Below are 22,519 nucleotides of genomic sequence, written 5' to 3'. Positions count from 1 at the left end.
GAGCAAGCTGGTCTAGTGGAAGGTGTCCCTGCCGATGGCAGTGGGGTGGAATGGGATGAGCTTTAATGTTCCTTCCTTCATGAGTTTATGAAAACCTGCTCTCAGAACTGCCCAAGTGACCACATAGTGCTGCTGGCTACAAAAGCAGCCATCAGGGCCACAGAGGACAGCCATGGCAGCATTTCCTTTGCCAGGAAGGAGTATGGAGAGCCCCAGAGGAAAGATCACTCTGTCCCTACTTAGGACCGAGGTTTAGCGCTGGGGAATGAGGTTTTGAAGTCCTGTCTGAGCAATGACTTTCAGAGGTGAGCACAGAGAGTGTAGCAGTTGACACCTGGTGGGTTTAGCTCATGGTAATACCTCCTAAGTGCAGTAATTGACACAGTTTTAATTACCTTCATCCTCCACTTGTGGGTAAGTTCTTAACCTCAGGTTTATGGCATGCAAGTTTAAATTCCAAACCCATAGAAAAAACACTGAGGTGCACAATGTCAGAGGAACTTTGCAGCCAGGAACAAACCTGGTCCCCTTGTGCCTCAGCTCCTGCTCTTGCGGTCTGGTGACAAGGGAATGCCCCTTCTCTGGGATGCAGGGAGTCCCTTGCCCTAGCTGATCTGCGCTGCTTGGAGAGATGATGCTCACAAAGCATCACAGAAGGGTTTGGGTTGAAAGCGACCTTAAAACTCACCCAGTTCCAACCCCTGCCACGGACAGAGATACCTTCCACCAGACCAGCTTGCTCCAAACCCCATCTAATCAGGCCTTGAACACTTCCAGGGATGAGGCATCACTCATCACTGCTGCGATGGCCTCTCCTACCCATTGGTAATTCACCAAACAAGGCCTCTGCCCAGGAATTTTAAACTAAAATATCCCTGAAATCTAGCTGCAGATCCCTCATTATCTAATAGCCCACTGCTCTGCAAATGTACTGATTCCTGGCATTTTTATTGGAACCACGATGGCAAATATGTTTCTTTTCCTTCTTTAAAGCAAATGGGACACGGTGTGCTCCAGCTGCTCGAGGAGACAGTGAGGCTGACGGGATGAGACCCCACCATGGAAATGGGTGTCTTTTGCCTTAGACTGGTGCACACGAACACACTGGATCCCAGGCCACAGCTGGACTCTGGGTTCTCAGCCCTGCTTGTTTGACAGAGAATTTCAGAAAATACAGTAAAAACAGGCTCTGGATTTTGCTGAATCCAGGGGTTACAGAGCAGCATTACTGGTCCTGGGCAGGTCACTCCTGAGTGAGAAATGGTAACTTGGAAGATGAGGGCACAGCCACAGCCACAGTTAAAATACTATAGAAGTGGGTTTTTTTTCTTATGCATCATGTCGTTAATTTTTACAGACTTCTTTTGGAAAAGAATGAAGCTGTAGGGGTGCTAAGGTGGTCTTCCATCACTTGCACCATAAAATCATAGAATGATTTGGGTTGGAAAAGAGCTATTCAGATCATCGAGTCCAACTGCTCACCCAGCACTGCCAAGGCCACCACTAATCCATGCCACATGCCACATCCACATGACATCTCTTTTAAAATTGTTCTTGTAGTGGGAAAGGAAATCCAAATTGGCCAGAATCTCAGGCTCACCTTTACCTCTGATGCTCTCAGAAGGTTCATGACTTCCCCTTCACGGGCGTAATCCAGCGGTGTGTGTCCCATTTCATTCTTCTGCAGGGGATTGGCACCTGATGGCACAAGAAATGAGTAAGATGAGGAGCTCAGAGTTCAGTCTTAGGGCAGAAGGAGCAAGAAGCACATCCTGTCTGTGTCCCCTCCTAACGTTTTCTCTGGAGGGTGTCTGAATCAGAAAGAGAGAATGTACAACCAGTGGTTACAAGTGCGGGTCTCCAGGGACAGAGAAGAGGGATTGTCACTGCTAACAACTGGCTTGTCAGGGAAGAGCTGCTGAGGGGGGATGAGAGCACATGGTCACCAGAAGGAAATACAGTCTCACAAAAGCACCCACTCTCAGTCCTGTGGGAGCCACATGGGACCATTACAGCTTCAACTGGACACACTGCCTGTGCAAGCTGGAGCTGAAGCTGGAGCTGAAGCTGGTGCTGGCTGTTGCCTGCAGGCCAGCTGCCCCACTGAGTCCCTGGAGCACTTCTTGAGGGAAACCACACCCTTCCGTGGAGTTTAATTAAAAAAAACCAAACAAATCCCAAGGACTGAAGCGGAGTGAGTCAGATGGGCACCCCACAGAAACACACGCACACGGAGAGAGCTCTCCCTCCAAGATACACTGGATTGCAGAAGAGCATTCTATGTCAAACTGGTCCAGTTGCAGTGATGAGAAGTATATGGAGGGAAACTTGGTGATACCAGGAGACAGGGATAATGGGCAATAGCCAGAGGGGCAAACAAGGCCTTGGGATTCATCTCTGACTCTCAGCATCTCAGGAGCTCTCTCCAAGGCAAAGATTTGTCACTAACACTGGTGCATTCCATGACCCCACAACAGCTCCTAACCCGGAGAGTTATGAGAATGAACCTTCAAATTGGTTCCAAACCCCCAAAACTGGTGCTGAAATTGACCATCCCACCAGTTATCAAGCCTTGGAAAGCAGCCTGGTGGAGGAAGAGCCCAAAACTGTGCTCAGCAGGTCCGGGATGTCTTCCATCCCAATCCTTCCACTGCAATTCTGTGCAATGTGCTCCTGTGTGCACAGGGCACTTGGTCCAGATGACTTCACTGGTGTCACTTCCACCCTGAACAATTCTGTGATCCTGATGTAAACATGGGAGTGAGACAAGTACCTTGGCAGAGGCAGGCCAAACTGCTCCTGTGCCATGAGACAGCGCAAAGCACCAGGAGTGCTCAGTAACAGTGAGCAGCAATCAGTATAGATGAATGAAGTAAGGGGAGTCTGTGGGAGCGGAGCCAGAGAGATTAGCCATTCCTAGGCACTGGCATCAGGGAACTATATTTGCTTACAGAATGAAAAATGTGCTCCATAAACATTCGACACAGACTAATTTCTATGGCAAGCCTTGTCTTGACAAATAAAGAATATGATCAAGACCTGTGCAGTGAGCAGTGGGGCATGTTCCTGACTTCTCCAAATGATGACATCCTCGAGGCTAGGCCTGCTCTCATTTCTGATGGAGGGTTTGTTTGGCTTTGCCCTGGATCTATCAATAATGGCTCTCCAATATTGGCCTAATCCCCCTGTTAATGGCTTTGACGACTTGACTAATTGCTGCAATAATTGATAGAACCCGACTCCTATAACTGGTCGATTCCAACCTCGAGTACCGGCAGCAATAAAATATTATGCTGCCATAAATAACAGTATCACTTGGCTTGCTAATAGAAGGTAAAAGGGCCACCGGTCTGTCAGCGCCCCGGCTGACCCCACTCCACATCCCCACCTCCTCTCCTGCCCTCTCCCACCCTGTGCCACAGGCTGCAGCAGTATCCAAGGGGACGTCAACCTTCCACGACTTAATAGAAGGCAATTTGTCACCTCCCACTCGCTGTCTGTAGCTGGAGATGGACACCTGGGCAGCACCTCAGGCTGTGCAAGCCCATTGCCTCCTCCCACCCTCCATGCTCATATTAGAAGGCCCCGGCTGATAATATTTGATAAATAGCGTGGGGGTTCTCTCCCTTCACCCGCCCAGTGTTGTAGTGCTGCAGCAGCTGCAGAAGGTCACTCATTGGGGAAATATGTTTCTGTCAGTGGGATCGAAAAAAGTTTAGTGGAGTGACAGGCCTCGATTTTTCAAATTTTATTAACTCCATCCTCTTAACAATTTGTCTTGAATTCCTTCAGATTCTGGATAACTGTCAATAGAGCTGGTGATGCAGCGGACCCTGGTACTTGGGTCCCCCACTGCTGTCAGGATAGGGATGGGGACGGCAAGAGGAGAGAGAGATGGCAGGAGGGAAAGGAGAATGCCAAAGGGCACAGACAGAACTTGGAGGAACATCCCAGTAATGCTTCCTGTGTCCTCAGCAGCCCCGAGACCCTGCTCCTGTCACTCCATCCTGCCAGGGCAAAAGAGCAGCAGATCTGAGCCTGCTGCAGCCAAAACAAGGTTCACACTTCTAACAGGACAGGGCACACAGTGGCATTGGAGCCTCACATGGACAACCAGAGAATGACATTGCTCTGAAGATCGGACAGATCACAGCTTGAGAAAGCCCTGAGCACTGGGACAAGGAAACCACTCTTGAGGACCTTGTTTCATAGCCCAGCCAGATGGTGTGAAAACTCCTGCTCCCAGGCATACCCACAGGTAGCCTTCAGCTGACTGTTTGGGTCCTGAGCTGTTCTCAGGAGTGGGTGTGGGGACAGAGAACTGGCATGAGACAGTCCCTATCCCGGTGCCCCTCCGAAGGTCCTGCCTGCAAATGAGATGGGCAGCAGCAGTGGCCTGTGGTGATCTGTGGTACGAAAAGACAAGACCCCAAAACGTTCAATGTCTCTTTTCTTCCTTCTTTGGTGTCCAGAAGGTACAGTATGGTGGAGGTGGCAACCAAGTGCTTGGGCAAGTCTCCAGCACAGAAAACAGCAGTGCTTCAGTTAGGAAAGTCAGGGAAAGCCATTCTCCCAGTATAAAGCCATTTGACAAGGACAGAATCACAGAACATTTTAGGTATGAAAAGCCCTCTGAGACCATTGAGTCCAACCACTCCCCCAGCACTGCCAAGGCCACCACTAACCCAAGTGCCACAACTACACAGCTTTTAAATCCCTTCAGGGATGGAGACTCCCCCATTGCCCTGGGCAGCCTGTGCCATGGCTGGACAACCCTTTCAGGAAAGGAATTTTCCCCATATCTAACCTAAACCTCCCCTGGCACAACTTGAGGCCATTGCCTCTTGTCCTGTCTATCACTTGTTACCTGGGAGAAGATATCAATCCCCACCTATATAATACAGCCATTGCATTAAGCCACTCTCCCTAGTATAAAACTATTCTCCCAGCATGAAGTAATTCTCCCCACTATAAAACCATTCATAGAATCACAGAATCACTGACTGGTTTGAGTCCAAACGGACCATAAAGACCACTTATTTCCAGCCCTCTTGCCATGAATAGGGATGCCATTCTCCCCAGTATAAAGCCATTGAACCAGTACAAAGCCATTTTCTCCAATATAACACCCCAGCATCAAGTCTGTCCTGAGTGGAGGGTCCTGGGCAGGACAGGTACAGGCCTGGGCACAGGCAGAAGGGATGAACCTGAGGGCACTTCTCTCTGCTCGTCATGGCACTGCACCCAGGAGTACCTCAAGATCTTTCAGCAGGCTCTGTGAACACCCCTTCTGCTAGGTCACCATCTTGGACCCATCCTGTGCTCCAGCACACTGGGGGGACTTGGGGAGCATCCCTTTCCCTGCAGCAGATTCTGCTGGATCCAATATCCCGGAATTGGGTGGGAAATAAACTAATTTTTCTGTTGAAGGGAACTAAATCCCAGAAAGAGGAGCCTGGAAGTGCCAAAGCCCATGGTGGTTGCTGCTGAGGATGCTGGAAGTGGACACATTGCATGGCCATGACCCCAGACCAGGATGTCCCCATGTGCCACATCCACAAGGCTTTTAAATCCCTCCAGGGATGGGGACTCCAACACTGCCCTGGGCATCCTGCGCCAGGGCTGGACAACACTTTCAGGGAAGGAATTTTCTCTAATACTCAACCTAAACTTCCCCTGGTGCAATGTAAGGCTGTTTCTTCTTGTCCTGTCACTTGTTGCCTGGGAGAACCTGGCTACAACCTCTTTTCAAGTAGCAGTAGAGAGTGAGAAGGTCCCCCTGAACTTCTTTCCTCCTGTGAGGGGCACAACACTGACCCCAAGATTTGAGGTGCGATCTCACCAGTGCCCAGTACAGGGATCAGTCACTGTCCTGGTCCTGTTGGCCACACTACTGGTGACACAAATCAAGATGTCCTTGGTCTTATTGTCTACCTGGGCACACACATTTCACCTGCACCAGCTCCAGTTCCACCACATCAAGTGCTGCCTAATGCACAGCCCTGGGCTGGCAGCAGCTCTCACAGAGCTCTAGGGGAGCAGGATCTGTGCTCCCTTGGTCCAGTGGTCTCACTCTCAAAGAACAAGAAGCCTTTCCAACCTAAGTTTGTCCAGCCAGGTTGGATGGGGCTTAGAACAACCTGGTGTAGTGGAAGGTGTCCCTGCCCATGGCAGGGAGTTGGAATCGGATGAGCTTAAGGTCCCTTCCAATCCAAATCATTCTGTGATTCTATGAAGGAAGGATTTAGACTTAACTAAGAATTACATGTTTCTGGAGTAGAGTTTACATGGAAAAGCAACACCCAGAGCTCTGAGATGAAGGTCAGATGCTGACAAGGGCACGTAACAACCAGCAAGGAGAGGTCCTCTTGGAGGTGCAGCTTAACCAGTGCTGCCAAACCTTGTGAACCAGACTGAACACAAATCTTTAAGTACTTGGACAAATACAACAGTAATGCGTAATGTTCAGGACCAGGATGTGCAAGCTGGAACAGAGGAAGAGGAGGAGGCTGGTCTGAGCAGCATGTAAGCGGGACTGCAGGTAAGGACTGAGCTCCACTGGTAGAGTGGTGAGGTCAGGTATTAAAGACTGGAAACAAAAAGAAGGTAAGAAAAGCAATTGTATGAGCCAGTGACACAGGATTTGTACAGAATGAAATGCCCTGACCGAACAGGGAAAATACAGCACAAGGTTCACCCCTCTGAGAGATTGAAGGGCACTGCAACACACTGAAAACTAGCCCGGGGACTGCAAGGGTAAAGAGCACAACACCAATAAATTGTTAAACTGGCAAAAACCAGAGACTAAGAGCTCTGGCAGGCAGAAAGCTCCCAAGACAAGGCACAAGCCTTAATTCAGCTTTGGACAAAGCAAAAGGCTTTCTCCAAACCTCAGCTCCTAAGCACCACACTGCAATGGGACACATGTTCATGCCAAACTTCCTCACCAGAAAATCCAGCAAAGAATCCATGGTCAAGGAACTTTGTTCCACAAGGGAAAAACATGGATCTTGCTAGAAACAAAGCAGCAGGTAACTGTCAGAAACATGGATGTTAAAGACTGAAGAAACTTGTGATATTTATTAAAGTCCTTATCATAAGAAGAGTTAGGATCTTAGGAATAAACCACACCATCATCCTTCCAAGCCCAGGGGAGATGAAGAAAACACAATAAAGTGTTTGGTCTGGCAAGTGAAATGTAAAAAAAACCCACAGGTAATAAAGGATTTAAAAGAAGCCCCTGCTTTAGGAATTAAAGCTAGGACCTCTGAGCCTTACCAGAAGCTGGAAGTCAGCCTAAGGGGGTGAGTTTCCATAAGTGATAAAGATCAAGGCCAGGCTGGAAAGGACTTGGAGCAACCTGATCTAGTGAGAGGTATCCCCATCCATGGCAAGGATTTGTAACAAGATGAGCCTGAAGGTTGCTTCCAACCCAAAACTGTGCTCTGATTCTACGGCAAATGGGAAAGTTGCAACAGAAGTAGGGAAAGAATGAATGAATGAATGTTTTGAATGTGTGCACCTTTCACTGTAGCTTTACTGGAGCCTGAGTGTAAGTTGGTCTACGCCTACTTGACAACTGTGTGTGAAAATAATCCACCTGACTCTGGACTCTTGTTTTGTAAGGTAAGAGAGGAAACTACAGAATCATACTCTTCCCATATATCCATCACCCTCTCTCCCTATACCCATGTGTGCAGAGCTCTTAAGTTCATGCCAAATATGATGTCACTGTCAAGTTTGTCCCCAGAAACACCTCAAGAGGGATCTATTTACTCCCCTGCCCTAAGGGAAAATTACTCCTAAGTGCTCCAACACATACAGAAATGTGCTGGCACTTTGGACTCTTATTACTCTCACTACAGTGGGATGCTGGATGCCTCGATGCTGGGAGATGATTGGTTTGTAAATCCCAGTTTCATAGGATTTTAATTACTGGTCTGGCATGGTGGGGAGTGGAACTGGCTGTGGTCAGACGAAGGATCGATACGCCGGCCCAGAACATATTGAGCCTCGGCACTCACAGATGCTATTGCACTATTTAATCATCTTTTGCAAAATTTACAGTGCAACAGAAGGAATCAATACGGAATTTATCACATTCCCTTGTAAATATGAGCATGGAGAGAGAGAGAGACAGTCAGGCACTCTGGCATGACAGCTGGCCTGGGCAGCAAACCTACACAGCAGACCACCCAGGACAGCTACCATGCCTGGACTCACCAAAAAGGGCCCAGCCAGCTGCTGGGACATTCCTGGGGACAGCTGCATCCACAGTGGCTGCATTTGTATGCTCTGACCTGCTTGCAAACTAAACCTTGTCCCAGCTACTCTAAAGGAAAAATGGGAGGAAGCCACACAGGTTGTGCAGAGCCTTACTCTGCACAGCGTGGTTTGTAGAGCCTGAGTCATAGAGTCATAGAATAGTTTCACAGAATTTTCTGGGTTGGAAAAGCCCCGCCAGACCATAGAGTCCAACCACTCCCCCAGCACTGCCAAGGCCACCACTAACCCATGTCCCCAAGTGCCACATCCACAAGGCTTTTAAATCCCTCCAGGGATGGGGACTCCAACACTGCCCTGGGCAGCCTGTGCCAGTGCTGGACAAAGTTTATGAGGAAACCTCCCCTGGCACAACTTGAGGCAGTTTCCTCGCATCCTGTTGCTTGTCACCTGGGAGAAGAGCCTGATCCCCACCTGGCTCCACCCTCCTCTCAGGGAGTTGTAGAGAGGGAGGAGTTCTGCCCTGAGCACGTGTTTACTCTGGTAACTGCTGACTGCAGCAAGACCTCAATGTCACTTTCTCAGATGTGTTAAAACCAAAGGTATCTCCTCTCTGTCACCAGGAACTGGCTGCTGGGGACCTGAAAGCCCACTACTCTCTGGGGATATCCTTTACTCTCCCTCTTGAAGAAAGGACCCTTTTCATCTGGGATGCAACAGAAAACACTCCAAGACGTATTATGCAGTAATTAATTAGAAATTAATTGGGTTAGAAAATCCCAATTAGAACCTGATTTTTCCAGAGAATACTATAAGCACTTTTGCTTTCTGATGTCCAAAGCCCATCCCTTGCAATGCTGGCTCCATAATCTGTTTACCCATCACTCACCCTAGTCACAAGACCTGCAATTACATTGCACTGAGGAGAGGAGTGCGCAACATTATGAACAAATGCACTGGGCTAAATTTACCAGCAAATCAAGTTCAGCAGACCAGATTATTGCAGCTTCAGCTAAAATGTTTTCACAAATGTATGTTTGTTTCTTCCTCCTTCTCTTTCCCATCTAATTAGAGATGAGGGACTCGAAGATTGCTGAAGAGGACCTTTGGACAAGGGCAAGGAGTGACAGAACAAGGCAGAATGACTTCCCATTGACAGACAGCAGGGTTAGATTGGGTAGTAGGAAGAAATTCTTGGCTGTGAGGGTGGTGAGGCCCTGGCACAGGTTGCCCAGAGAAGCTGTGGCTGCCCTATCCCTGGAAATGTTCAAGGCCAGGTTGGATGGGGCTTGGAGCAACCAGGTCTAGTGGAAGGTGTCCCTGCCCATGGCAGTGCAGTGGAATGAGGTGAGCTTTAAGGTCTCTTACAACCCAAACCATTTTGTGATCCTGTGATTCCACTAAGGATGTATTGCAGGAGGCATTTCTGTTGCTGTTGCACCAAGAACAACACCGTCCAGGATTGGGTTCAAAGGCCAGAAGTGGCTATATTTAATTATATAAATCAGCTTATATAGCTTTGTTTGCAAGAGTGTCATAACACTACTGGGTGCTTGACCATCCGCCTCCCAGAGAGATTGGCTGAACAGCATAACAGCCATTTCCAAAATATTTTTCCCAGTGTGGAAAACAAAACACAAACAGCTTGTGCACATGTGAGATAGTTTACAAAACTTCAAACCGTTTTCCCAGCTAGTTTGCATGAGAAAGGAGACTTTCACAAGCGGCTGTAAAAAACAGGAAAATCTCTCTGCTAGCTCTTTTAGCATCTACACATTTCCAATGCAGTAACAGCCTGGTCAGCCTGTGTGATGGCTCTAGGAGGACCTGGGAGCAGAGAGGATGATTTCTGAAGATGGGAAGTAGAAAGCAGGGCAGTCAGGGATGAGGAGAGCACTGGGGAGAATGGGACACATATGGAGCCTGCTCAGGTTTGGCAGGAGGGCATGTGTTGGTTTCTGCAGTGGGGATAGAGAAAGGGGAAGTCCCACCAACTGGCATGGGTCAGACTCTGAGGGAAGGAACTGTTCTTTTAGGCAAGAATAGGAAATAGAAGCCCCTACCCACTTATGTGCAGAAGCAGAGTAGTGCACTGCCACACAACCGTGTGAAAATAACACTTCCACATATCAGCAGATGACAGTTCAGACAATCCCTTGCTGCATGGACACACACACACACCAAACACACCTTGGAAAAGCACCTGGAAATGAATTTTGAGATCCAAGAAAAATAGCAGCTGAGCACCAGGGAAAACCTCACTTCTACGCTTCTTCCTGTGCCTAGTTTCTCAGGTGTATACAGAAGGAAGTGCTCACAATATTCTGATTTTGCATTTTGTAAGCTCCAACCTAAGACAGATCCTGCAGCATCTTCTTCTGTGCTCTGTCTAGTGTAATTTTAGTTTACTGAAAGGTTACCACAGCTATGACAACTCTTCCCCCAGCACAAGGCTGTGAAAGTGGAACAGTATCTCATGCTGGGAGAGGGGTCACTTACCTGCAGAGCAAATCCCTGAGCAGCAGCAGTGCTGTCCCTAGCTCTGAATCACAGAGTCACAAGATTGTTTGGGCTGAACAGACCTTAAAGCCCACCTCATTCCACTCCCCTGCCATGGGCAGGGACACCTTCCACTAGACCTGGTTGCTCCAAGCTCCATCCAACCTGGCCTTGAACATTTCCAGGGATGGGGCAGTCACAGCTTCTCTGGGCAACCTGTGCCAGGGCCTCACCACCCTCACAGCCAAGAATTTCTTCTCAATATCCAATCTAACCCTGCCCTCTGTCAGTGGGGAGCCGTTCCTCTCTTGTCCTGCACTTATCCAGAGTCCCTCTCCAGCTCTCTTGCAGCTCCTTTAGGCACTGGCAGGGGCTCTAACGTCTCCCCGGAGACTTCCCTTCTCCAGGCTGAACACCTCCAGTTCTCTCAGCCTGTCTCCAGAGCAGAGGGGCTCCAGCCCTCGGACAATCTCCATGACTTGCTCTGGACACATGAATCAGTGCCTGCCTGAGCTCCTCTGTCTCCCTGCACTTCAGAGACAGGTTCTGGAGCAGTCCATTTGTAGAAGGGTGGTTGATGTTGGCTGTGCTCCATGGCAGGGTTACGCCATTGCCAGAAAGCTGCACCTTCTAATACTGCTGATTTCACTTAAATACTGACATAATAAAAGCTCCCTCTGAAACAAGGAGACTTTTGTCACCAGCGAGCTGGTGACCCTGCCTGCCTTCCTTCCTCCGAGCCACACACAAAGTCCCTGGAATCGATTGTGCCTGCAGTAGCAACTGGTGCACTCTGTGGATGCGAGTGCTCACCCACCCCTTCCCCAAACACCGATATTTATGGTGTCGCCTCAGGTCAGGGGACTGTGAAATGTCACCAACTGCCCGAAAGGACAACAGAGCCGCCACTTCGTCTCGCGGTCTGCTGGGCACACACATGCTGACCACAGGGCTATAAGGTCCTGGAGGGGTCAAGCGAGTCACTGAATGGGCCACAAAAGGCTAGGGACATGGGGTGAGGGGCAAGTGCAGGGGGCTTCCCTTAAAAAACAACAGGGGGGTAGGGAAGTGGCTGGAGCAGAGAGGGGCTGGGCGGTTAATGGCTTTGGCCTGAGGGCAGGGTACCATCGAGGGAAGTTAGAGGGAGATTAAATGAAGAGTTAGTAAAACGCAGGTGTAGGAAGGGAGCAAGCGGAGCCTGTTCCATGTCAACAACCAGGAGCCACCCTGTGCACGGATGTCAATGGCAGCACAGGGACATTACCCTCACAAAGGGCTGAACGGTGTTCAATCTCCACGCCAAGACCCTTGGCCATATATTCATCCCAGATTACACAGACAAGGAGGCAGGGATGCCCTGCTTTATTATTGCATGGAACTGGGAGGAGGGGAATGCCCCCACTGAATGCCATGAAATCCTCCTATCATGTGCCCATCAGGAAATCAAAACTTGTTGAAAGGGCAGGAAAGGGTCTGCTATCACCCCAGCAGCTCAGAGTCCACTTGACAAAAGGTGAAGCTTATTGCATTTAGCAAATAATCCTCATAAATCCTCATCCTAACCATGACTGCAAAGGGTAAGTGGGTATTGTGGATGGTGAACAGGGATTAATCTGAGGAACACTGTGAACTCAGCCTTGGGGTTCTACCAGGGCTCCAACGGGATCTTTCACACCATCACCGAATGGAGATTCCCACCGGTGGGTTGCTGTCTCCAGGATCTGAGCACTGGGACATGCTCTGCAAGACAAGGACTTCCACTTGGAAATGAACTCTTGGTGTAGGCCCTTGAAACGGAACCAGAAGGATTTCTGTGGGGCTGGATTAAGAATGGAACAGTGATGAGTGTGTGTCACATTTTCTGGCTAAGTTCTGAATTTTCACTTTGATTTCACACAATCCTTCCATTTGTACCCAAACAAACACAGTCCCACAGATTGTCTTTTTTTTCTGAGATGCAAGTGAGTTCTTTTGAGCTGAGACACTTTGCTACAAACAAAGAACTCTCTGTGGGCACCAGGCAGAGGAAGGGCCACTCACAGGGATGGCAGTGGATCCAGGATACAGAGATACAGAAACATCTCTGGAACAAAAAGAACAGTTGCCTCTGTGAAGTGAGGCCTGGATTAGAACAGTACTCAGAGAGCTAAGCAGGGCACAATTGGAGAAATAAGCTGGATTTACTCCTTACAATGATTTATTCAGGATGGAAAAATTCTTTAGTGCCAACTTCACTTATTTGCACCCATCTTTTACCTGTACTTAGGATAACCAAGGAGCTGCCTTGATACTTACAATCAACTGATAATATGTGTCATGCAAGGAGGCTTTCCAAGGCAGAAAAGAGAAGCAGGTATCTTTGTAGAAAATGCTATCCAGATGATTCTGCCCTACTCAGGTGAGACCCCACCTGCAGTGCTGCCTCCAGCTCTGGGGTCCAACATCAGAAGGACCTGGAACTGCTGGAGTGAGTCCAGAGGAGGCCACAGATGTGCTTCGACAGCTGAAGCTCCTTTGCTCTGGAGACAGGCTGGGAGAGCTGAGGGTGTTTAGTCCAAACCATTCTGTGATTCTATGATTCACACCATGACATATGTGAAACACTCTCCAGCCTCAAGAAGTGCAGACTCTGTCTGCACATATCTGTTCCCAATATTGCTATGACAAGGACTCTTCCAGCACTTCAACCCCACTGCCCTGGGGTGCTCTCTGTAACACCCCAGGGCCCCTTGCATTCTCCTGCAAAGCCCTTCCAGGTCTGCGCATTCACAACCCATTGCTCAAGCAGGTAAAGCCCACTCCACTCCACTCCACTCCTCCTGTGGGCATCCCTGCCCACAACTGTGGGATCCCAGAGGTCTTGTTGGAGCAGTTCCTTCTGACTGCCAGTGCCCATGGCCAGGTGACCACTGAGCACATGCTGTCGGTCCATGAAACAGACATGCAGACAGACATATGCTCTGGGACCATTCCAGATTCCAAGTTCACACAATGTCCACATGTGCTGCGAACACAGAGAGGGGCTTCTACGTCAGGACCCAATCTGGGCCAGTATTTTTGTCTGAGGAATTCCCAGCCACCATCTACACATATCCCCACAGCTTCCTGAGCAGCTGCCTGCTTTTTCAGCTCTCTTTGCTGCAAGCATTCCCATGGAACCCTCCCTTTGCAATAGATTTTCTTTCATTGGCTCCTTTATTTTTGGGTTAATTTATGGCCAGAAGCTGGGGTTCTGGTATCTGTAAGGCTCCCAGAGAAACCCTCACCTGGAGTTCAGTGCTACAGAATCTCACCCTTTCACTCTTATTTTCTATTTGTGAAAAATAATAAGCATATAGTACAGATGAGTATCAAAGTTCAGTGTTGCCACAATTATTTTTCCTCATCCCATCTGCACCACAGATGCTACTTTCCATCATCTTTTTAGCTGCTTTCTTAAGGAATGAGCCTTATGTGAGCACGTCATACCATTATATACTTGTCTGCTTCCCTAAAATTAACTTCTGAGATGCCCACACCACGAAGACTACAACATTCCTCAAATTTTCGCAAGAATCAGCATCTGGCCAGCCAGACCCTAGTAAGCCCGTCTCTGGCAGGGCCAGGCTGGGAAAGGTGGCCACTTGATGTTCCACCTGGCAGAGGCTGCTGGCAGCATATACCTGAGGCAGGCACAGCATTGCTGCAGCTGGCTCATCTCCAGGTGACCTTGGGGATATCGCAGGGAAGAGAGCTGTTGAAATTGCTGGAGGAGAAGGAATGCTGAGGACAAAGGATGTCACAACTATGGACCAGAACTATGAACCAGCTTGGTGGTCTGAGGAACAAGGTAAAAGCACTGCGCAGGTGCAGGTACACACTAAGCAGATGCCAGCTCTGGAGAACAGCACAGCAGTCACAAATATCATCCCAGAAGGAGCAGCAGGAGGGTACATATAAAAACCGTTGTCATGGCAGCACATTCCTATTGTGTTGGCTAAACGCATCTCATTCTACTCCACTAGTGCTGATAAGCTTTTTCCCCATGAAGACAGTTGAGCACTGAACAGGCTGCCCAGGTGAGTATACAACAGATGAGAGCAAAGCAGGCTCCATAAGGAGAAGGGCCCTGTTATTTAACCAGGAGGACCAGTAACCGCATAAGCTAATTCCTACCAATTCTCACAAGAGCTGCATTGTCCTGGTGCCAACTGTACTTGAGCGTCCACAATTTTACCTGGGTACCAGCACCTATCCTGTGCCTTGTCCACAGAACAGATCTGTTTCTGGCACAGCAGGGACTCTTCCATTCCACAAAGGAACATCAGGGACATGACAGGTGACCTGAGTAAATACTGCAAGAGGAAAATGATCTAAGCAGACACCAATGGGGGCATCTGGACACCCAGTCCAGCTATGGGGCCCTCAACATCAGAAGGGTGTGGAGCTGCTGGAGCAAGGCCAGAGGAGGTCACAGAAGCTCTCCAAGGGCTGAAATCCCTCTGCTCTGGAGACAGGCTGAGAGAGCAGGAGGTGTTCAGCCTGGAGGAGAAGGCTCCAGGGAGAACTTAGAGCTCCTGCCAGCGCCTAAAGGAGCTGCAAGAGAGCTGGAGAGGGACTTTGGACAAGGGTCTGGAAGGACAGAACAAGGGGGAATGGCTTCCCATTGACAGAGGGCTGGGTTAGATTGGATATTGGGAAGAAATTCTTCCCTGTGAGGGTGGTGAGGCCCTGGCACAGGTTGCCCAGAGAAGCTGTGACTGTCCCACCCCTGGGAGTGTTCAAGGCCAGGTTGGATGTGGCTTGGAGTAACCAGGTCCAGTGGAAGGTATCCCTGCCCATGCTAGGGGGTTGGAATTGGAGTATCTTCAAGGTTCCTCCCAACCCAAACCACTCCAGGATTCTATGATTCTCTGGCTGCTGAACTGCAGGAAGAAAGGGAAAACTCAATGACTAAGGTGAGAAGAGCCACGAAAAGCACATGAGAAAAAACACTGGAAATTAATGGGAACACAGAAACCAAAAAGTAAAGAGATGAAAGCAGACAGCAAATCACACTAAATTGTGACAGTGACAGAGTGTGTGTGGCCTGTGTCTGAACCTGACAGTTCTGTGGGATGGGCTGACTCTGAAGTGCTCCTGGCCCATGAGCTGGGTGGAACTACAAAACTCACCTGCATCCAGCAGCAGTTTGACTGTCAGGTAGTCATCAGCCAGAACTGCATAGTGTAGAGCTGTGCAGCCCTTGAAGTTGGCTCGGATGTTGAGACGGTTGTTGAAGTCATCCTCCCGGGTGACAAGGACTGCAAGGGACAAAGAGTGAAAGCTCAGCTCATTGAGATAACTACAGAACTGCTCATCTGGATGTGCAGCAGAAGCATGGACCCACCACCCCTTACCAGGCAGGAAGCTTCTTAAGGGCTTCGTGTCTTTTTCTAGGACGACCAGGACCCCACTGGGGGTTTCTGGTGGCCATTGTCCCCACTCCACTGAGCAGCAATAGAGATAAAGACAACATGGTTTCCATGTATCCCAGTGACTGCCTACACAGTGCCCAGGCAGGGGAGGAGGTGGGTGGAGAACACCTGAGCAAATACCTCAGCCTTTTTCCAACCATTTATTGTAGAATAACAGGATGGTTTGACTCGGAAGGGACCTCAAACCTTATCTGGTTCTACCCCCCTGCCATTGGCAGAGACACCTTCCAAGAGACCAGGCTGCTCCAAGCTCTATCCAGCACTTCCAGGCATGGGGCAGCCACAGCTTCTCCAGGCAACCTGTGCCAGGGCTTTGCCACACTCATAGGGCAGAATTTCTTCGCAATATCCAATCTAAATAATGATTTTAGCAAACAGAAAGGAAACTGCGACAGGAAAGAATGCTGCTCTGCTATGGCTTTACCTTCAAGCAAATTCCTGATTTTGGGAGTCTCCAGCACACAAGTCCATGTGTCGCAGAGCACAGCTTTGCAGGAAGGGTCTACAGCACCTCTGCTCTCCTGTAGCTGTTCTAAGGATCAGGCTTTAGAAAACCTGGATTTTAAACTCTTTGCTTTAGTCACCAGCAAAAAAAAATAAGAGAGAGTCACTTTTTAAAGGTGCAGACAGTGACAGGACAAGTAGGAATGGCTTCAAACTAACGGTGGGCAGGATAAGATTGAATATTGGGAAGAAATTCTTCCCTGTGAGGGTGGTGAGGCAATGGCAGAGGTTGCCCAGAGGAAGCCCCATAAATACCCTGCCCCATGGAGCATGAGTGATGGTGGGACTGTCATGTGTTATCTCCATTCAAATGAACACTACCCACCTGGTGGGCCAAATTCTGCTCCTGGAGGTGTGTCCAGCTCCTTGGTGAAAGGGTCTGTACCCAAAACTCAGCAGACCCAGATTCAGGGACAGGAAGAGCTTCCAAGTGCTCTGAGCACCTTACTCTGTGCTACGGCAAAGCAAGCAGAGCTGGAAAACGGGTGTGCCACAGGGACTTCTTCATGGTCCCTCCTAAGAGCCATCAAAAGATTTCCAGGAGATTTGAAAAGTTCAGAAGAGAGAAATGCTGTGATGAATACCTGATGCTGTCCAAGCCCAGCAAGTCCACTAATGAACCACAGTCCCTCCAGGAAGATCAATTAATGCCCTGGCTCCTTTTCTTCCCTGGGTCCTTTCTCCAAGCACACAGGGTGAGTATGTATATTTATTTATTTGTCGTCATTTCCTACCCAGGGAGGAGCAGGATAATGAACTGCGTGCGTCAGGGAAGATGAATCTGAGATACTAGGGAGCAGTGCAGTAAAGAGATTAAAGTGTTATTATTGTTGGTTTTTTTCCCCCATGGTCCGTTGTGACAGCTCGGCCGTCATCTGTAAAAAATGTCTCTGAGAGAGATAATCATCGGAAACTCAATAAAGCGTCAGGGGAAGCCTCGTCCACCATCCATCACTGGGTGCCTGGAAATTTTCAGCCCTCTGTCTCCCTTCCTGCCATCCATATAAATGTCTGTAATATATTTTGTGCAGTGGTTGTGGAGCACACCCTCTCTGTTTGGATGTTTTTATGAAAAAATATTTATACACGAAATATGTAAATGTCTAAAAAAAAAAGGAAAAAACAAAGGCAGTTTCTCTCTCTCTTTTTAAAAACGCAACTGAATTTATTCTTTTTAATAAAACATGTCAACCAAAGAATTAATGCAACTTCTCATGGAGTGTCCTTATCTTTTCTTCACCCCAAAATATATAACATTATAGAGGGATGAATGCAGACAAAAACAATTAACTTTCTTGGTTGATATATTTTATCTTAAATAAAGTCTATGTACATGCATTATGTATTGGCATTCTATTGCTCATTTTTTAATGTAGTTTCATACATTTTACATTCCCTGCTATAGGGATGTGATCTATGTATGCTCTCTCTCCCATCAAGGAGTAGGTCTGCTGCACGGGTGGGTCACAGTGAGGGATGAGAGCAGGGAGCTTTTACAAATACAGAATAACGCCCTGTCAAAGCTGTCGCTTCACTGTTCCATTTTCTTAACTCAACCTGTGCTTTATGAAAGGTTCAAATATTACACCTTCATTAGGTTTTCACAGAGCTTTTGCCTCTCAGCACTGAGCCAGAAGCACAGACAGGCCCGTGGATAATGTCACTGTGTCTCAACAGCATCCATGGTGTGGCTGCAGGACGAGGGAAGTGACCCTGTGCTCAGTGCTGCTGAGGCCACACCTGGGCTCAGTTTTGGGTCCCTCACTCCCAGAAGGACATTGAGGCACTGGACCCATGTGCAGAGAAGGGCAATGGAGCTGTGGAACGGTGTGGAGCATGAGTCTGGTGAGGAGTGGCTGAGGGAGCTGAGGGGGCTCAGCCTGGAGAAAAGGAAGCTCGGGGGGGCTTTCTCACTCTCTAAAACTCCCTGACAGGAGAGCCGAGGCAGGTGGGGGTCAGGCTCTTCCCCCAGGAAACAAGGGACAGAACAAGAGGAAACTGCTCAAGCTGTGCCAGGGGAGGTTCAGGACGGATATTGTGAAAAATTTCTTCATGGAAAGGGTTGTTAAGCCCTGGCACCGTCTGCCCAGGACAGTGTTGGAGTCTCCATCTCTGGAGGGATTTAAAAGTCATGTGGATGTGGCACTTGGAGACGGTTTAATGGTGGCCTTGGCAGTGCTGGGAGAGTGGTTGGACTCTATGGTCTGGAAGGGCTTTTCCAACCAAAATGATTCCATGATTCTATTCCATGACTCTATGACTCAGGCTCTGCAAACCATGCTGTGCAGGGTGAGGCTCTGGACAAACTGTGTGGCTTCCTTCCATTTTCCACTCAGAGCAGCTGGGACAAGGTTTAACTTCCAAGCAGGTCAGAGCACACAAATGCAGTCACTGTGCAGGCACACACAAATGTAGCTGTACTCGGGAATGCAAGCCCCAATGGCTCGCTGGGCTCTGGCAGGGCAAGGGAGATGTCTGGGAAATATCCTGTGGCCTGCTAGCTCAGAGGTGAGGTTGGCAGTGCTTGTCAGCACAGTGTTTGGATGGGGAAAAGGCTTCTGGATTTATTTTTTGATTGAGTTACACCAGCACCCCTGCCAGTGTGAGGAACAGAAGAATGAACATGCAGCTGGCTGCTCCGACGCACAGCTGGGCACCAAGAATCCAGACATATCCTGATAATCACAAACCCAAGAAAATTTTACCACCATTTATTGTCAGAAAAAGTAGAAACAGTCTGGGAAATTTAAATAGGTCTGAATAAACAAAGCAGGTGTCTGAGAAACCTGGCCTAGTGGAACACATTCATGCCATGGCAGGGGGTTGGACTGGATGGGCTTTAAAGGTCCCTTCCCACCCAAACCATCCCATGATTCTATGATTCTGAGTCTGCATCAACAACCCAGTGATGAGGATAATGAAGGGGTGAGAGTGGAACCTGAGATCTGCCAAGAATATCCATAATGAGATGATGTGACTCTGCAGAAAATGACCTTGTTTCCATGGAAAGGCTTCTGGGGATGAGAGCTGGTACTGATGCCTGCCCATACCCAGCAGCAGTCACTGCAACCACTTACATCATTCAGCTTTATTTCAATTGGCCAAGTCCTTCTGCATTTCACAGCTTCTCATAAGGTCTGGATTAAGGCTGCCTAATAGGAATGCAGTGGAATACACTGCCTTGAACCCCTCTCCTTCCCCAAGACATGGCTGCATGTGGGTCAATGGAATGACATTCCTATCTATGACTTTGTATTATGCTCTGGCTATATAAAACCAGTTTATCTCTGGTAAATTGAATTATTGTTTCTATATAGTACCTACATAAATTTTCTTTCCCCTTCAGACACACACTCACCCAAGTACCATCAATTACTTTGCATTTAAATAGAAGAAGATGAAATGAGCTCAAAAAATCCCATGACGTCAGATCAGGAAACAAAATTTTGGGACCTGAAAAGCAGATGTCAGTAGCTACACACAAACCATCTTACCTTCCAAGGAATGGAGGCCTTTTTCTTTGGCAATCTCATACACACTGCTGAAATCATCCCCAAGGTTTGGATCTGCATTAGCTGTGAGCAGAGCCTTTACCACACTGTCACAAAACAGAAGGAAAGTAAGGCAGAAGTAGTAGATGAGGAATTGAAGCCCTTCAGAGACTGAGAAGTGCGCAGAAAGCCCTCCTCAAATATTCCTGGGAATGCTAACATTCCAGGGAAGTTAACCCACAACCATAACTGAACATTTCAACAAGTAGAGCTCCACCAGCATATGGTAAAATGAACGAGATGGGGAGGCACTGGAGGAAGGGGTGACACTGTAGAGATATGCAATCCTCCTGAGGAGATGCGCACAGAACATGCTCCTAGCACAAGGCATGTTCCTAGACACAGACCTTGGCTTCAAGGTCACCCCTGTCCCTGCAAAAAGGAAGATTATTGTAACATTCTGAAGATTAAAGGACACAAAACTACATTGCTTTTGGGAGTCAATGTACAGCACCTGAACCTCTGATATTAAAGGTGCCATCCTACCACAAGAAGCGCAAACAACTTCTACAGCAAGCAGTCTAGAGGAGGCTCTGAAAATAATCAGAGGGCTGGAGCACCTCTGCTCTGGAGACAGGCTGAGAGAGTTGGGAGTGTTCAGCCTGGAGAAGTGAAGGCTCCAGGGAGACCTTGGAGCCCCTCCCCTGCCAGCGCCTAAAGGAGCTGCAAGAGAGCTGGAGAGGGACTTTGGACAAGGGTCTGGAAGGACAGAACAAGGGGGAATGGCTTCCCATTGACAGAGGGCTGGGTTAGATTGGATATTGGGAAGAAATACTTCCCTGTGAGGGTGGTGAGGCCCTGGCATAGGTTGCCCAGAGAAGCTGTGGCTGTCCCATCTCTGGGAGTGTTCCAGGCCAGGCTGGATGGGGCTTGAAGGAACCTGGTCTAGCAGAAGGTGTCCCTGCCCATGGCAGGGGGTGGAATGACATGGGCTTTAAGACCCATTCAGCCCAAACAATCCTGTGATTCTGTGATTCTATGACTTGAACTTTACAGCCCTTTTAGACACTGGAAGGGGCCCTAAGGTGTCCCTGAAGCCTTCCCTTCTCCAGGCTGAACAACCCCAGCTCTCCCAGACTGTCTCCAGAGCAGACGTGCTCCAGACCTTGGAGCATCTCCTTAGCATCCACTAGACTTGCTCCAGCAGCTTCTGATGTTGGACCCCAGAGCCAGATGCAGCTCTGCAGCTGGGGTCTCATCAGAGTGGAGCAGAGGGGCAGAATCTTCTCCCTTGCCCTGCTGCACATGGTGCTGGGGATGAGTCCAGTACATGGATTTTGGGCTGCCAGCAAATACTGCGTATTATGAACATGCTGCAGCAGGACAGAACACACGGGACACACTGCCCAGGCGGTTTTGGTGTGGAAATTCTCACTCAGTGCTTCTGAATCCAAACAATCATCAGGCCAGAATTAGATTTCTCACTCTTTCTGAAAGCAGCTTGAAGCCAGTTAATTCTTAAATTTTTTTCCAGCGTGCAGGCTTCTCATGACAACTAGACAGTAACTCATTTGTTAGCATTCATCACCAGTGACATGGCTCACAGGCTGACAACGATATGCGCCGCAGCCTGACTGACATGTACCTGCAGGCTGTGGCTTGTCAAGTCACATCTGGAATTTAACTTAAGCTCCTCTCTCATTTACCCTATAAATGCATTAGCAGAATCAAAGGTGGTGATTTTATTATTTGAGCACGGTACAACAGAGGCCGGCTCCTTACCGGCACTGATGCGCTCCTCACCATGTACAGAATCACCTCTAGTGAGCACAGCACCAGGACGGGGGGTGGGGGCAGGAGATAGAATCATGGAATTGTTAGGTCAGAAAAACTCTCTAAGATCATCGAGTCCAACTGTTCCCCCAGAACTGCCAAGCCCACTGTTGCCTAGAAAATAGAATAGAACTTCCCAACAATGTTAGAGTGAATATAAAAGAAAACCTTTACTTGAAAGCTTTCAGGTACACAATATGGTGAAAATTGTACATGGTATAGTAATTCTACAATTTTTATAAGGTTAGTTGATTAGTATACTTATCATATACTGTCCAATTAAAAGGTTTGTTGGTTAGGTAATAATTCCTGGGGTTTTGCTTCACTGGAAGCAGTCCAGAGGTTGCTTTTGCCCCACTTTTGTCAAGTCTGGTCCAGATTCTGGTTGGAAAAGAGAACCTCCCTGTAGTCGGTTCTCTTCTTGGAATAAGACTAAACAATATTTAGGAATGTGTTTATAAGGTTAGCTTATTGTACCCAAACGTAGGGAGGAAAGACAGGAAAAATACTAGA

The 22,519-nt window shown here is 48.5% G+C and overlaps 1 protein-coding gene across 1 annotated transcript in view; it reads right to left on the bottom strand.

The window, feature by feature from the left end:
• The window catches only part of CLPB (ClpB homolog, mitochondrial AAA ATPase chaperonin), an 81,310-nt gene that overhangs the window by 26,503 nt on the left and 32,288 nt on the right, over positions 1-22,519 (bottom strand). The window contains 3 exon segments of the mRNA XM_008631675.2: positions 1,601-1,698; positions 15,876-16,004; positions 20,177-20,280. Of these exon segments, the coding sequence (XP_008629897.2) occupies positions 1,601-1,698; positions 15,876-16,004; positions 20,177-20,280 (331 nt within the window).

The sequence above is a fragment of the Corvus brachyrhynchos genome, unplaced genomic scaffold, assembly GCF_000691975.1.
Source record: "Corvus brachyrhynchos isolate BGI_N302 unplaced genomic scaffold, ASM69197v1 scaffold3, whole genome shotgun sequence".
Classification (NCBI taxonomy): domain Eukaryota; kingdom Metazoa; phylum Chordata; class Aves; order Passeriformes; family Corvidae; genus Corvus; species Corvus brachyrhynchos.
Note: the sequence above shows the minus strand (reverse complement) of the source record. Positions and strands in the feature narration are given on the sequence as shown.